This window comes from Cavia porcellus, unplaced genomic scaffold (genome assembly GCF_034190915.1).
Source record: "Cavia porcellus strain 051 isolate PalLab524CR breed Dunkin Hartley unplaced genomic scaffold, mCavPor4.1 scaffold_29, whole genome shotgun sequence".
Classification (NCBI taxonomy): Eukaryota; Metazoa; Chordata; class Mammalia; order Rodentia; family Caviidae; genus Cavia; species Cavia porcellus.
In genome coordinates, this window is record NW_026947512.1 from 38,309,920 (window position 1) to 38,325,272 (window position 15,353).

Genomic DNA, 15,353 nt, shown 5'->3' on the forward strand with positions numbered 1-15,353 from the left:
TTTGAAAGACTTTTTTGACTAGAAGTTGCCTTTTAGTAAAAATAATATCTTTTGTTGATGAAATCCAGCTGTTTTAACCAAAATTGGGTAATTGATTAATAACCAAACTGAGTTGTGAAGCATTGAAGTTGCTTTGGTTTTACAAGGTTTCTGTGTTAGATTATTTGAAAATGTTCATTAATCCAGTCTTGAAACTTTACCAGTCATTGAAATTGTTTCTACATTCTTTCCTAGACACATGAAAAGTTGGATGGGAACATGAATGTTACTCTTGTTATTTATATTTAATTGGAAACCTCCCAAATACAGTTTATGAAATATAGTTAAAGGGAAATAAATAGATGTGTGTTGAAATTCAGTACTCTTTGAGTCAGGCTCATGAGTAAGAATTAAGTATTAGATACTTTGGTATTAGATAAATGAATCAATTTTCTTTTCCCTGTTTGAATTTATCGTTTAGAAGAACATTTTACCTATGAAACAATTCAGTGCTTATTTAGCCGTTGATGACTTTACATACTTTGTCTAATTCGTATGGATTTAGTATCTCTATCTGTACTTACAGATTGAAGAGCCTTCCTAAAGTATCCAAATGAAGTACAGTAGTAAAAGATCTACCACTACTCTTGTCAGTATTCTAACATATATAGCTACAGTTTAAAAAAGTGTGACATTGTGTTTATCACTGTATTCACATTTATACTGAGGCCAATAAGGCAAGTAATATAATATGTAATAATATAGGCCAAGTAATAATAGTAATACAATCACATTTTTTCAGATGAGAAAATTAAAATTTAGGAAAGCAGCTTATTTAGCTTATTAAAATTTAGAAAATCCAAGCTTATATGGACACTAAGAAAACAAATGTCAAGGTATCACTTTTCAAAAAATTTCACAACAGAGTCTTATACAAGTTTAGAATGAATACTTGTCACGTGTTTTGAGTTTATTAATGAGCAGCATGATAAAGTGGTCCAGAGCAGCACAAAGAATATATAAATGTTGGAGAAACAAGTTTATGTATATTTTTTATATTTGAGATAGAGTCTTGCTTTGTAGTTCAGGCTGGCTTTGAATTCATTATGTAGCCTACGCTGGGCTTGAACTCATAATGGTCTTTTTGCCTTAGCCTCCTGAGTGCTGAGACTACAGGCTTGTGCCACCAGGCCTACTAAAAGTTGAGAATGAGATTTTGAGGTTAGATATAAAGCTATCCTATAGGGCTATAAAAACTATAGCCTTTGAGATTTTTGGTTTTAACTATGTCCATTAGAGAAGGTGACTCTGTTCTGTTAGGCAGAATTCAGTTGCATCTTTGCTAGACCAAAATTTATAAATCAACAGGTAATATTATAGAATATGAATATTTAAATAATGAATAAACAGCTAGCCAGTTAAAAGTATATTCTCTAAGAAAATACTCTTTGGAGTTATATTACATAGAACAGACTTACTGCCTTTTCTTGTGTTCCTTTTAAACTTTGGGTAAGTTTTCTTGACGTAAAGCAGCTTTGAGACCTAGGTGTTCTGACTCCAAGTCTAAATTTGTTTTCAGTCTACTCCCCTGCTTCTCTATAGTACAAACACTAAAGTGATCTACTAACTTTTGCAAAGTCAGCTTCCTTTTTTGTTAGTTTTTCTTTGTTGCAAAATGATGGTGATACAGTTTCCTTTCTCAGAGAATCATGAAACTCAGCTGATACTTCAGAAATTTGTATAGATGCCTGGAGTGAGAAATTGAAATTATAGTGTAAGTATTGTAACTACTCTTATGATACTTTGTTAGCAAATTTTAGAGTAGTGATTTGGAACATTCTTATACTTTTGATTAAGAAGTCAGTACTGTAAGTACTGTAAGTATTTATAAAATAGTGTCTTCATCAGATTTTTTACATAGAGTATTTGGAACAAAAGAGAATTGAACCATTTTAAGGAGTTGAAAATTTGTACTTATAACTATCTATTAGTTAAACATTCTAAATTATTTAAGAATAATTCTGTCCTGGGCTTGAAATGGCTATTTTTATGTGCCATTTAACTTAACAATGTTTTTTTTTTTTTCTCTTAAAGAAGATTAGAATACTTTTTTCAGGTTAGCCTTTAAGCAATTAAGCAACTCAGTTACCATGGTAACAGTAGGCATTAATTTCCTTACCTTAAAGGTTTTAGAAACAAATCTCTGAGCTCATCCATTGAAACCCAACTTTCTCTTTAGACTTTTTAGAAAATGACTTTTCTATGTGGAAAACTGTGTTTTTAAGAGAAATCTCTACTCCATCAGGATGCAGTAGGATTTGGTTTAAAAATTAGGGCAGGGAAGATTAATCTTTTACTAGAATGCCCAGACTGACACCCAAAACCAACTTACTTATTGCAAAATGCCAACACTGTAATTAAACCTGAATACCGAGATTTTAGTTTAGGAAAACAACTTACACATAAACTTTTTATCTTAAAGTTATTATTTGTTATTGTTTGTTATCTTATTATTATTTGTTATTGTTTGTTATCTATATATTATTATTTGTTATTATTTGTTATCTTAAAATAACAAATTAAATGTGTGCTACAGGTTCACCTCACCTGAACCAGGTGATTAAAAAGCTATTGCTTCGTAGCTAATTTGTAATGAGATTAGTTTTAAATTTTCTAAATTTATTCTGAAATTTTATTTGTGTAATTTCTATTGACATAAAGTAGAAATCATTTTAGTCAACAGTTTGCCCTCTCATCTCGGAGTCAAGTGGAGTATGTAATGTAAATTTTTTCAAAACTCAGAATTTTGACACAGAATCTCGTCACATTTAATTGGCTAATATTATCAGTTCAATTCGCAAAGTCCACTCCTTTATTATGAGGCCTATTGTACAACCAATTTATCAAAAAGCTTCACAAGAAATTTCAGTCTTAGATACTTTGTGAATGCATTATGGAGATTAAAATTAGCCTTAGTAAGCAGTTAATAATACTGTTACTGGACATTGTTCAGTCTTAGAAAATCTTGTCTGTGTTCTATTGTTCTAAAATATTTTGTCTATGTTCTAAACTAGCCAGTGGATAACATTTGACTTGGGGATTGTTTTTCATATTATGAGCTAAATGGTTTTTACATTTTTAAGTGGTTGAAAAATCCAAATAATATTTTGGGAAATTTGTATAAATTCAGATTTCAATTTCTATAGATAAAGTTTTGTTGTATCATAATATCCTTATTTGCTTAGGTGTTGTTTGTGGCTTTTTTGTTACAATGGCAATCATTGGGACAAACACTCTGTGGCCTATGAACCCTAGAATATTTATTATCTGACTGTAGAGTAAAAAATTGTTGATCTTTGTTATATATTATGAAAAAATATAGTCTTAATTACTAATTTTTAAAAAATCCTTTATTTCTTTTATTGACATACTTTTACATCATGATTAATAAAAGGAATATACTCTTATACAAAGTTTGGATAGCTCACCATCTGCTGTTAGATAACCACAGTGTTTTGTACACATTGCTTAAGACCTGAATTCATACATACATATGCATGGACACATACAAATGTACATATATAAAATTAGAATCTTTTTATTTTATAGGTAGTAAAATACAACAGAAAAAACCAGAACAATGCCAATTGAGACAATGCAGTGAAATTGGTACAGAACTTCAGAGCAGGATACCGGGATATCAGTAATAGGTACCATAGTGTATCTCATTATCTTCACAATCGTTGTCTATTAAACCAGGTATAATAAAATCAAACCAAAAACAGAACATTATAAAACCTATCAAAACAGACTATTGAATAGAGCAAAACAATTAATCAGAACAAAGCAAAACAGTGAAAACAATATTTGTCTTCAAAGAGATGATAGAAGGAAATCTCCCATATTTGCTATATTGCATATGGTCATCCTCCCAAGAGATGCTCAGACCTCTGGCTCCCAGTTGCTAACGGGGTGGTGGGGGATGGGAGTTTGATTCTTAGGCCGTGCATCAGTAGGCTCATGGGAGATGTTGACTGGTTCTCTTCCTGGCTCGCCTGCAGCTCGTTTGTGCCATGGCTGCTTACCAGGAATGCTGGCGGGTTGCTTTCTTGCTCAGTGCCCTAAGTTCTAACATGGCTGGATCTCGGGAGATGCTGACTCTAAAATTAGAATCTTGTATTTAATTTCATCTTCAATTGATGGGTTATAAGGTTGGTGCTTTTAAAGACTGCATAGTGTTCTGTTTTATGATTACCTTAATTTATTATTTAACCATAATAATTGATAAGTGTGATTTTTCTGATCTAGTTAGCAGGGTTGTACAACTGACAAGGCCTTGCCATTGATGCCTCACTATTTGCTGAGTCTCCTCTTTTTCCCTGCTAATGTGGAACACTGATGGGACATTTTGTGGTACAAAGACAATTGAAAAACTGCCATTTTCAAATATTAGAGTAATTGCTGACAGTTTAATCAAATGACCCAGAGACAACAATCCAGAAGATTGTTTAATCATACAGGCATTTATTTCAGGTATGAGTTCACAAACATTGATTATGGTCCTCAGAAGATTCTGTAGAATCCTTGAAAAAAAACATGTGAAAGATTTGGCGCGATGAAAGAGAGAATATAAAGTAAAAATATAGCCCTTATTCCAAGGACGTGGAAAGAACTCCATGACTGCCAGTGGCCTGGCTTTCTCTGCTGGAATGTGGGGCATGGAATATATATACAAAACCTCTGACCGGAGGGGTGCTTAGGGTGGGCATTGATGACACGCCAGGATCTGATTGGAATTCTCTGTGTGCGCAAACAGGAAGGGGAGTTGCAAATTAAGGCTGAGGAAGAAGCAGGAAGTGGTAGGCGTTCCTGCTTTGGCTTTCTGCCACTTAGACCACCGCTATAATTTCTAATAAGGCAAAAACCTTTCAATATGGAAGTGTTGGTGACCACAAATTCACAATGACTGGTTTTGTGTATTTCCCTGTGGGATGAAAGGACGGATTGGGATTGTTGATACCACCCATCTGGGATTTCCCACTGACTTCCAAGCAGAAGGTCATCTATTCCTTTTTAATAATCTCAGGGTTATATTCAAGGACAAGATACTTCTAGCCATAAGATGGTCTACATGGTTTTAAATCACCACAGGATTATATTTGAGTCAAGATACTTCAAACATAAGATTATCTATGCCTTCTGGAGTTAGAGTCTTTGGATGAAATGTAATCCTTTGCTAGCCCCGCCTATTACTGTGTAGACTAAATAAATAGTGGCTGTTTTGGGAGTGAAGGTGGGTGGATCTAGAGGCATTGACCTCCCAGCCATTGTTGGAACAGGATTCTTGTCTCTGTTTTTTATTTTTCTTGGACATTCTTGAGATGGACAATCAGGATTCTTGGCCGGGTTTTCAATATTGACAATTGGGTCTGTTGGCCAGGTTCCCAATATTTGGTGCCCAGCATGACCGGAACTCATGACTTCAAGCCACAACAACCACTATCAAGGTGCTGACAATCCACCAGACCTTGCATGACCAAATTAAAGGTAAGTGGAGCATTTTACTAATTATATAGCTCAGATGCAATTAGAAAATAGAAATCAGTTATGGGAGGCTGTTTGTTAAAGGTAACTATGGGACAGTCGTGTTCTTTATCTGCTGAAGAGAAAGAATTTAGCCAATTGATTATAAAGCTATTAAATGATGCAGGTATTGAAAAGTCCCATCAAAACATGTTTTTAGATTACTCCATCAGATACCTACATGTTATCTTTCCTTTCCCAAGACACTCTATATGATAGAGAGTTTGAGATAAAATAGGTGAGAGTTTTTATGTAGCTGCAATCCAAGATAAAAAAAAATCTACCCCAAAACAATAGCTACCTAGAAAATAAAGCAGACCAACAGCCAGTTATTATTGCAGTACACTCTACCTGTGCTGACAAATGATTATCAATGAGGCAAATAAAATGGAAAAGAGCCCTGATGTAAGCATAATGAAAAAGCCACATCACCATGATAATAAGACTCCCAATGGGTTGCTAGAGAAAAGTGAAGCATGTTTAAGAAATATAGATAATCAAATATATTCCCTTTTACAAGAAATTCGTAATGACATCCAAAACTTTTTCAGTTTACCCACACACTCAGATTTGTTCTCTGCACCTCATTTGGAAATTAACGCTTCTGCTGCTATGTTTCCTACAGTACCCCATACCAAGAACTCATATCAGAAAGGATCCTGCTCCTTCCCCTCTTAGCAAGGAAGCCAAAGTATATTGACATGAGACTGTGTTTACAAACATTATGCTTGCCAATCATAGAAGAGATAGATCTGGAAGATCCAGCTTATAAATGCAATACACCCACAGTTTTTAACCTTTTACTCTTGAAAAAATTGAGGCAGAGTGTGCTTGGTAATGGAGTTCTGAGTCCATATACTCTTGGTTGCTTAGATAGCGTAATTCAAGGCTTCCAATTGGTGCCAGGTAATGTAACCCATCTTGCTCGCACATGCCTATTATTGGCACAATTCCTACATTTTGAATCACTTTTAAAGATACTCATTTCAGAACAAGTTCAGAATAATCAAGATAGTGAGGATAAAAACTTACAAGCTACTACTCAGGAAATGTTATCTGGCACGGGCAGATATGCTGATTTAAAGGTTTAAGCATGTTCCCTGGCCCTTCTCATCACACAGTGCAAAGAACTACGCTGAGCGTGGCTTTCTCTCCCAGAAGATGGTACCCAATAAGTCATTTACCCAGATATTCCAAGGTCCTACAGAAACTTACACCCAATTTGTAGCTGGATTGTAAGAGGCTATAAATAGACAAATTTCTCATGACAATACAGCTAAAATACTTCTTTGTCCATTAGCATATGAGAATGCCAATGAGGAGTGTAAATGGGTTTTAACCTCAGTGCTTCATACTGAAGACGTATCTACTTAACATACAAGCATGTCAAAATATTGGATCTACCACTTACACTTCTGCACTCAAGGCACAGGCTATATCCCAATGGGTAGCCTATAAGGCTGATATGATCAAATGTTTTAATTGTGGCAGTGAGGGACACATTTGCCGACTCTGCTCAGAGCCTACAAAGGTACTACCTCCCACAGCTATGCATACTAGTACTAGACCAGGCTCAAATTTACCATGTAATCTGTGCCCATGTTGCATGAAAGGTTTTCACTAGGCAAAAGATTCCAGGTCTAGATTTCATAAGGATTGCACAACCTTGCTCCAGGGAAATGGAGAACCAGCCCTTCGCTGGGGGCAGGCATAAACTCAGGGTACACTTTTACACAGTGCCCTGCAATCCCATGCACAGTTGGACCAATTGTATCTGGTACAAACCAAACAAACAACAGTTCCTCTGCTGGGATGAGTACAAGGGATGACATTAAATACCTCCTGCAAGGAACCTGGCTATCTGCTGGGCCAACTAGACCTGTCTCCACAGCCCTGAAAGGCTTAGGCTCCCCTCAATCTGTATCACAGAGAGCTATATCACTTCCATATATTGGCCCTGATGGGCAGACAGGCATTATAACACCCTTTATTGCATCCATTCCCATCAATTTATGGGGAGTGACCTTATGGAAGAGTGGGGCACTGTCCTGATTATTTTTGCCCTTCAGAAGAACATATCACCTGCTAACAAGAGGAAGGCTAAGATGGAGTGTCAAGAAAACAGAAGTTTGAGCAAAAACTTACAGAGTTGTACTCTTCCAGTTGAGCCTTTAATAATAAAACAAGGTAGATCTAGAATGAGATATGAGTCAAATTATAGTGGGAACCATTGGCACTCCTCTTCCCATTTCTGCACTGCTAGTTCAGTGGAAAACTGCAAAGCTGAAATGGGTTCCTCAATGGCCCCTAACTCAGGAGAAGTTAAAGATCTTATGGACATTAGTAGAAGAGCAGCTACAGTTAGGTCATCTTGAGCCTTCTTTTAGTCCATGGAATTCTCCTGTGCTTGTAATTCCAAAATGATCAGGTAAGTGGAGATTAATACAAGACTTGAGAGCTGTAAATGCTTGCATGCTGCCAATAAGGGCGTTACAACCTGATCTACCCAGTGTTGCTATAATCCCATGGCACTGGCCTATGGTTGTTACTGATTTTAAAGATTGCTTTTTTATTATCCCACTCTCAGGATTGACTTTTTTTTTTTTTTTTTTTTGCATTTTCAGTACCTAGCATTAATTTTCACAAGCCAGCCAAACATTTTCAATGGACTGGGCTTCCACAGGGAATGGCAAATAGTGCCACATTCTGCCAGTCATTTGTAGTACAAGCTTTGAAAAGATGGAGAACTCAATTCTCTCAGGCTTGTATTATCTACTATATGGATGACATCTTGCTTTCTGTATCCTCTAAATCTAAGTTACTGATGGATGCTACTTGAAGAAGTGAAGAGAAATTTACTTGCTTTTGGCCTTTGACTAGCACCTGAAAAAGTACAAGTGATAAGTCCTTACAGTTATTTGGGCTCTACTGTTTCTGAGAGGGCTCTACTGTTTTGTGGTTTATTCAAACCACAAAAGATTCAGATAAGGATAGGTAATCTACAAACTTTAAATGACTTCCAAAAACTGTTAGGAGATATTAATTGGCTTAGACCGAAATTAAGTGTAGCAATCTATCAATTACAAAATCTGTATAATAGGGGCTGGGGGTTTAGCTCAGCAGCATAAGCACCTGTCTTGCAAGCAGGTGGTTGTGAGTTCGATCCCCGGTACCGATAAAAATGAAAAAGACAAAAAAAAAAAATCTGTATAATATTCTTCAAGGTGATAAGGATTTAAATTCTCCCCAGCAACTCACAGAAGTGACCAGACAAGAAATGAAATTAGTTAAAAAATGTCTTCATTCTAGACAATGTTGTAAGAGTTGATATCACTGAACCTCTGTATGTATTCATGTTACAGATGCCTCATCCTCTTACGGGAATGTTAAGACAATGGATTAATAAGATTCTTTCTCATATGGAATGGCTATTCTTGCCAAATCAACTAATAAAAATTATCCAGTTATATGTAGAACAAGTAGCAAAAATAGTGATTATGGAAAGAAATAGAGCATGTCGGCTCTTTGGACATGATCTGGATGTCATTGTAGTACCACTAGATGCTCAACAGAGACAGACTTTACTCCATACTGCCCTATTCTGGCAGGTAGCATTTGCTTGGTTCAATAGATAATCACTACCCTACGTCTTTTACAATGCTTCCTTTGCACTTCTATTATTCTTCCGAAGGTCATCATTTCAAGCCATTGACAGGGGCTCCTACTTACTTTGCAGATGGTCCTTTTAAGGGGAAAGTAGCTATCTGGAGCTGCTCCTTCCAGCACTACTTTTCTACAAAGGGGGATTTAGCACAGCACTCAGAAATTAAGGCTCTCCTATATGTTTTAGAACAATTCAGAGACCAGCCTCGATATATTAAGTGACTTGTCTTCTGCAGTATATCTGACCCAAAAGATTGAAGCCACTTTTTTTACTCCACCATTGCACCTACTTTATTACAACTATTTTTAAAACTACAGAAAGCTATATTTAACAGAATTGCTCCATTCTTTATTGATCATACTAGAGCCTATTCTAATCTCCCAGGTCCCTTATCAATGGGAAATCATAAAGCCGATGCTCTTGTCAACCTGATTTCCATTTTTGACAAAGCAAAACAGTCCCATGAGTTTTTTCATCAAAATTCTAGAGTCCTGATAAAGGAATTTAAAATTACCAGAACTCAAGCCAGACAGACAGTGATGTCATGTCCTTTCTGCCAGCTCATTCCAAGGCCTGTTCTTCAACAGGGCTGCAATCCTTGAGGTCTTAGGACCAATCAGTTATGGCAAATGGATATTACCCATATAGCCTCTTTTAACAAACTTTATATATTCTAGTCACTATGGATATCTTCTCACATATGTTTGATGCCACCTGTCATTCAAGGCAAATGAAGTTAACATGTCATATAGCATTGTGTGTCAGCATTTGCTATATTAGAAGTGCCACAGAAAATAAAAACTGATAATGGTCCTGCTTATATTAGCAGGCATTTTCAGAGTTTTCTTGATAACTGGAATATAAAGCATGTTACAGGGTTCTCCTATAGTCCCCAAGGTCAGGCAATAATTGAGTGCACTCATCTTAAATTTTAAAAATCAGCTAGCTAAACAAAAGAAAGGAATACAAGATTAGAACTCTCCTCAAATGTATTTAAATTTTGCTGCATATGTTCTAAACTTTCTGAATCCTGCGCCTAATTCTAATTTGCCACCAGCAATGTTACATTAGGCACAAGAATCTACCCACTGAGGGATCTTTAGCCCGTGTAGCTTGATGTTTGGAATGAACAGGTGTTTGGAATGGTCCAGCATCACTCTTAAATTGGGCAGAGGAAATGCCTGTATTCTCACAGGAGACAGAGAAACATTGTAGATTCCGTCCTGATATGTATGCCCATGGACCAGCCAGCTTCACACGGGATCATCAGCATCACTCTCAAGCATAGAGAGACCTCAAACCACTGGCATCTCTTAACATTTAAGCATCAAAAATCCCCCTCTCACCAGATAGAAGAGGATTCCCTACCATCCATCAGAACAACACTTTGATCAGAATTCAACCACCTATGCAAAACATTGAACCCTATACCAAGACTGCAAACCATTATTAATCTGAAAGCACATTGTTCACTGCACTGGGAAGGCCTGCAGCAGACCATTCATCAGATTTGCCATCTAATTAACAACTGGGTTTAGATCAACCACCTGAAAATTTCGGTTTTTTTTGCAGTGCATACTCTCCTAACTGCTGCATTGTTTACCCGTTGGACATAGTTAAAATTGCCTTTAACAGTCTGTCCCATTAACAGGCACAGTTACATGTAGCTATAAGAGCAGCAGTTTTTGCCATCAGATATGACTATCCTGTAAATACGGCTATCAAAACAACAGTCAGTAACCTGTATAGCTGGAAATTCCAATCAGGCCATCAGCTTAGAGCCCACATTAAAAGGTTTTAGTTTTTAAAATTCTTATTACAAGCAAACTCAGTTAATAGGCCCACAAAAATGTTCTGACCAGTCTATTTATACTTAAAAATTTGGAAACTATCAAACAGTCATTATAATTCAAATTGGCCAAATGTATTTGAACGTGCTCTGATTAACTGTTTTGTGTACCTTTGTTTTGTCTGTTCTGTAAACAGCTGTTATAATGGAGCTCAAAAAGTAATCTTTTCCTTTTTTTGCAGTTTTTAATTTTTGAGCAACACTTCAGGCTTAGGGGAACTATTGGTCAGGATTCCAATCGATGAATAAGGAAGCAGCTATCTGGATAAATTTCTCCAATCCTTGTTCATTAATAAGGGTGCCACAATAATCTCCATAGCATTATGGGAGATACCCCAGTAAATTTTCTTTAAAATATATTATTGTGATGTTCTCATCTTGGTCACTGTCAGAAGATTAAATTTTCTAGACAATAGGTTCTTTTTAAAAGGTGCTCTGATACAAAGGTTTTCATGTAGCTATGACAATTGTTACCTCATGATGTATTAAATGCATTGGTGCCTCCAGATGTACAGGTCTCCCAAATTGTAAAATGGGGATTATTTATGGTACTAGACTTTTGTTTCATACTCAGACCTTTGTTGGTACCAAAAACTTAGGAGACTTATATTCCACTAAAGGTCAGTAAGTTAGATGAAAGCTTCTTATGTATTAGGTAGCGATGACTGACTAAAAGGGATATTTCATGTCAAAATGGAAATTCAGATTGTTACAAAAATGTCATAATTGTCATGATATAATAATGTGTATAGTTTGATTTTGAATTTACTGTGTAAAGTAGGCAACTGTTAACATTCTTGGAGGATTTAAATTCTAGTATGAATTTATGTTTTAAGATGCTTGATATGCAGATAAGTAGTAATGTTTAGCTTACTGCCTTATTACACTGTAATATTATCAATCTTCTGGATGTTCAACAACTAAGATTTGGAGACTAGAAACTAGAAAGATAGGCTAAGACGAAAACCCAGTATACTGGCCCTAACCCTTTGAGGTCAATAAAGACCCAGGACATAAGAGAACCTCAGCTGCAACATCCTATATTTGCTGAGTCCCAGATCTTCTGATCAAAGAGATTATGGGACTACAGAGGAAAGTGATCATCAGAGTATAGTGTGCCTAAGAGGAGTCACCAGGAGAGAAAAGTCTCACATTCATGGAAAGCAGTTTGGTCAAGCAATGGCTGTGACTTACCCAAATGGTTGACACTGACTGACTGATGCACTAAGAGGTGCTGTGCATGGTTCCAAGGTAATTCCTGAGGAGGCTTAACTGACCTTGATAGATGGCAAAGAAGGTAAATTTTATTAACACAGGTCTTACTTTAGCTTGGTCTTAAACACCCAGCAGAAAAGTATATACAAAAGATATATATCCTATGTGCTGTTTTAAGTGCTTCAATTATAAAAGCAAAAAGGGGGATATGTTCGGGGCCTCAAATTCACAGTGACTGGTTTTGCGTGTTTCCCTGTGGGACGAAAGGAGGGATTGGGATTGTTGGTACCACCCATCTGGGATTTCCCACTGACTCTTCCAAGCAAAAGATCATCTACGCCTTCTTAAATAATTTCAGGATTATATTCAAGGACAAGATACTTCAAAGCATAAGATCATCTATGCCTTCTTAAATCATTACAGGATTATATTTGGGTCAAGATACTTCAAACATAAGATTATCTACGCCCTCTGGAGTCAGTCTTTGGATGAATTGTAATCCTTTGCTAGGCCCACCTGTTACTGTGTAGACCACATAAATAGTGACTGTTTTGGGAGTGGAAGAAGTTGGATCCAGGGACATTGACTTCCCAGCCATTGTTGGAATAGGATAATTATCTCTGTTTTTTATTTTTCTTGTGATGTCCTTGAGACGGACAATCGGGACTCTTGGTCAGGTTTTCAATATTGACAATTGGGACTTTTGGCCGGTTCCCACCATGGAAGACATTGTTTGACTGAAAAAGAAGTTCCAAATCAACTGGGAAGGAACTAGCCAAAATGATAAATGAATACCTTGAAATGTACAGAACATTATGGAAACAGTGGAAGTTTGAAACTGGTGATGACAAGAAGATGTAAAGACTACATTGAGTTCAGTCTAAAAATATATTACAAATAATATGTTGTATGTTCACAGAGAAATATTTATATATTAAAATTCACTTTAACTTTTTTTTTTTTGGCAGTACCAGGGATTGAACTCACGACCTTGCGTTTAGCAGGCAGGCACTTATGCTGGTGAACTAAATCCCCAGCTCTTTAACTTTTAGTTCTACATTAAATGATACCATAAAAATTATGAGGCTATTGAAATTCAAGCACCAGCAATACTTTCTTTTCAATTTAGGTGAAGAAATGTAGTTACATATTATTTATTTATTTATTCCTGAAATATATTGACAGTGCAAAGGAAAATTATTGTATATTAAAAGGAAAATTTTAAGTTAGTCTTTGTGAATATTTCTTACTTTGTAGGTTTCTTAAAGTATAGTTATTGTCTCCAAAACATGGCATCATTAATTGATACTCTGAGCACTTGAATTAACTCAATCAAAATACAGTGATCATGTAGAAAATATGTTAACATATACTGGTGGTTTATGAATTCAAAATTAAAATTCCGTTTTGAAATAGTGACGTGGAAAGTGTTTTTAGAAGTGATATTTAATTGGTTTTATTTGAACCCTAAAGGAAAATTAATAGTACCAATAGAGCACAAAGTCAGTCTATGTCTGAGGTAAAGCTTTAGTATTATTTTAAAATTTTTAAATAAAAAACTTGGTGTCCCCAGTACCGATAAAAAGGAAAAAGACAAAAAACAAAAAAACTTGGTGGTATTCAGAGCTTCAGAATGTTTTGCAGCTTTGAAGTACAAGTTCAGGAGATTAAATTGTTGAAATACTGATTGAGAGTCTTCAGTTCTAAAAGTTATTTTTTGATGACTGCTATAAGGAATTTGATGAAAACTGAGTATTGATCAGAAGTGGAATATAGCATAAAACCTATTATATATTTAAAGATCAGTAATGGAGAAAGAGAAATAATTTCACAAAATAAAAGAAAATAGAAAACAAATCCAAAGAAAGAATAAAATTAATGGGAAATTCATATTCTTTTACTATCTGTGAATGAGATGAACTTTTCTGCATGTTCACATTGGGCAGGCCAAAATAACAGCAAACCACAACAAAAATCCTAAAAAGTGTTAGAAGCAGTGAGAAAGTTGAAAAGTTGGAGATAGTAGTAGATCAGCAGGCAAGATGATTTCAGCAAAAGTGTAAACCAAAGCATACAGTAATGAATACAGTATTCATTTCAAAGAGAGATTTCAGATCCTTTCATGGTACAGTGTGAAGCATTACAAATGATAAAATATGTGATTTAAAAAAAGATATTTTAGAGTTATTTGTGCTCAACAACATAACAGCTAAATATATAAATAAAATTCTTTTATGGAGTGACTTAATCCCTTCCAGGAAAATCTTTATCTGATAGAGAATTAAAATCTTGTATATTGAAGATTTCCCTATTGAAAATTATTTTATAACTTTTAATATTTTGTTCGCTTTTGTCTACCTCAATATCTAAATAAACCTGACAAATATGCTAGGTTTGTAAACAAATTTGTTTTCAAATTCTTTGCCTGAAACATCTAGATTGAATTTTGTGTGTAAAAGAGAGTATGTAAAAAAATATTTCAAATTAAAATGATTTTTGTGTTATGTACAGCTATGGAAAAGTTATTGAGGTTTATTTTTGTTTTGATATTATAAATGAATTACCTAAAAGATTCCAAGGTTCTATAGTTGTTATTAAAATATTGTATATTTTATAAAAGTATATTTTAAGATTAAGAACAAACAGTATACATACAATTTAGGATCAACTTTTGATTAGTGTCAACTGTTTCGAATTTGTGGCAGATATCTTAATTATCACTTAGATTTTTTCGGTACTGGGAATCAAACCCATGACCTGCCTCTTGCCATGCAGGCACGCACTTACACTGCTAAACTAAATCCCCAGCCCATCACTTATATTTGTAAATGTTTTACAATTTATAAACCACATGTACTTTACATAGTATACTATACATAATATATATATGGTTACACCAAGAATTGACTTGTCAGTTTTGATTTAGTGAATCATAGATTTTACCCAGTGACAGAATAGTCAGTGATTCAAAGAATGTAGATAAATATCTAATGCAGGAGGAACATTCCTTTTTTGGAGGAGTCCCAAACTTTGAGAAACAGACTCCAAAAATGTCTTTTTTTT

The 15,353-nt window shown here is 35.2% G+C and overlaps 1 protein-coding gene across 4 annotated transcripts in view; it reads left to right on the top strand.

The window, feature by feature from the left end:
- The window catches only part of Wrn (WRN RecQ like helicase), a 151,251-nt gene that overhangs the window by 12,509 nt on the left and 123,389 nt on the right, over positions 1–15,353 (top strand). For 3 of the 4 annotated variants that reach the window (XM_063239798.1, XM_063239799.1, XM_063239800.1), the window contains exon 2: positions 5,420–5,526. In XM_063239798.1, coding sequence (XP_063095868.1) covers positions 5,512–5,526 — 15 coding nt within the window. In that variant the 5' untranslated portion in view covers positions 5,420–5,511. Of the gene's footprint in view, positions 1–4,287; positions 4,513–5,419; positions 5,527–15,353 lie in introns of those variants that run through there. The other variant, XM_013158006.3, reaches the window with a different exon arrangement.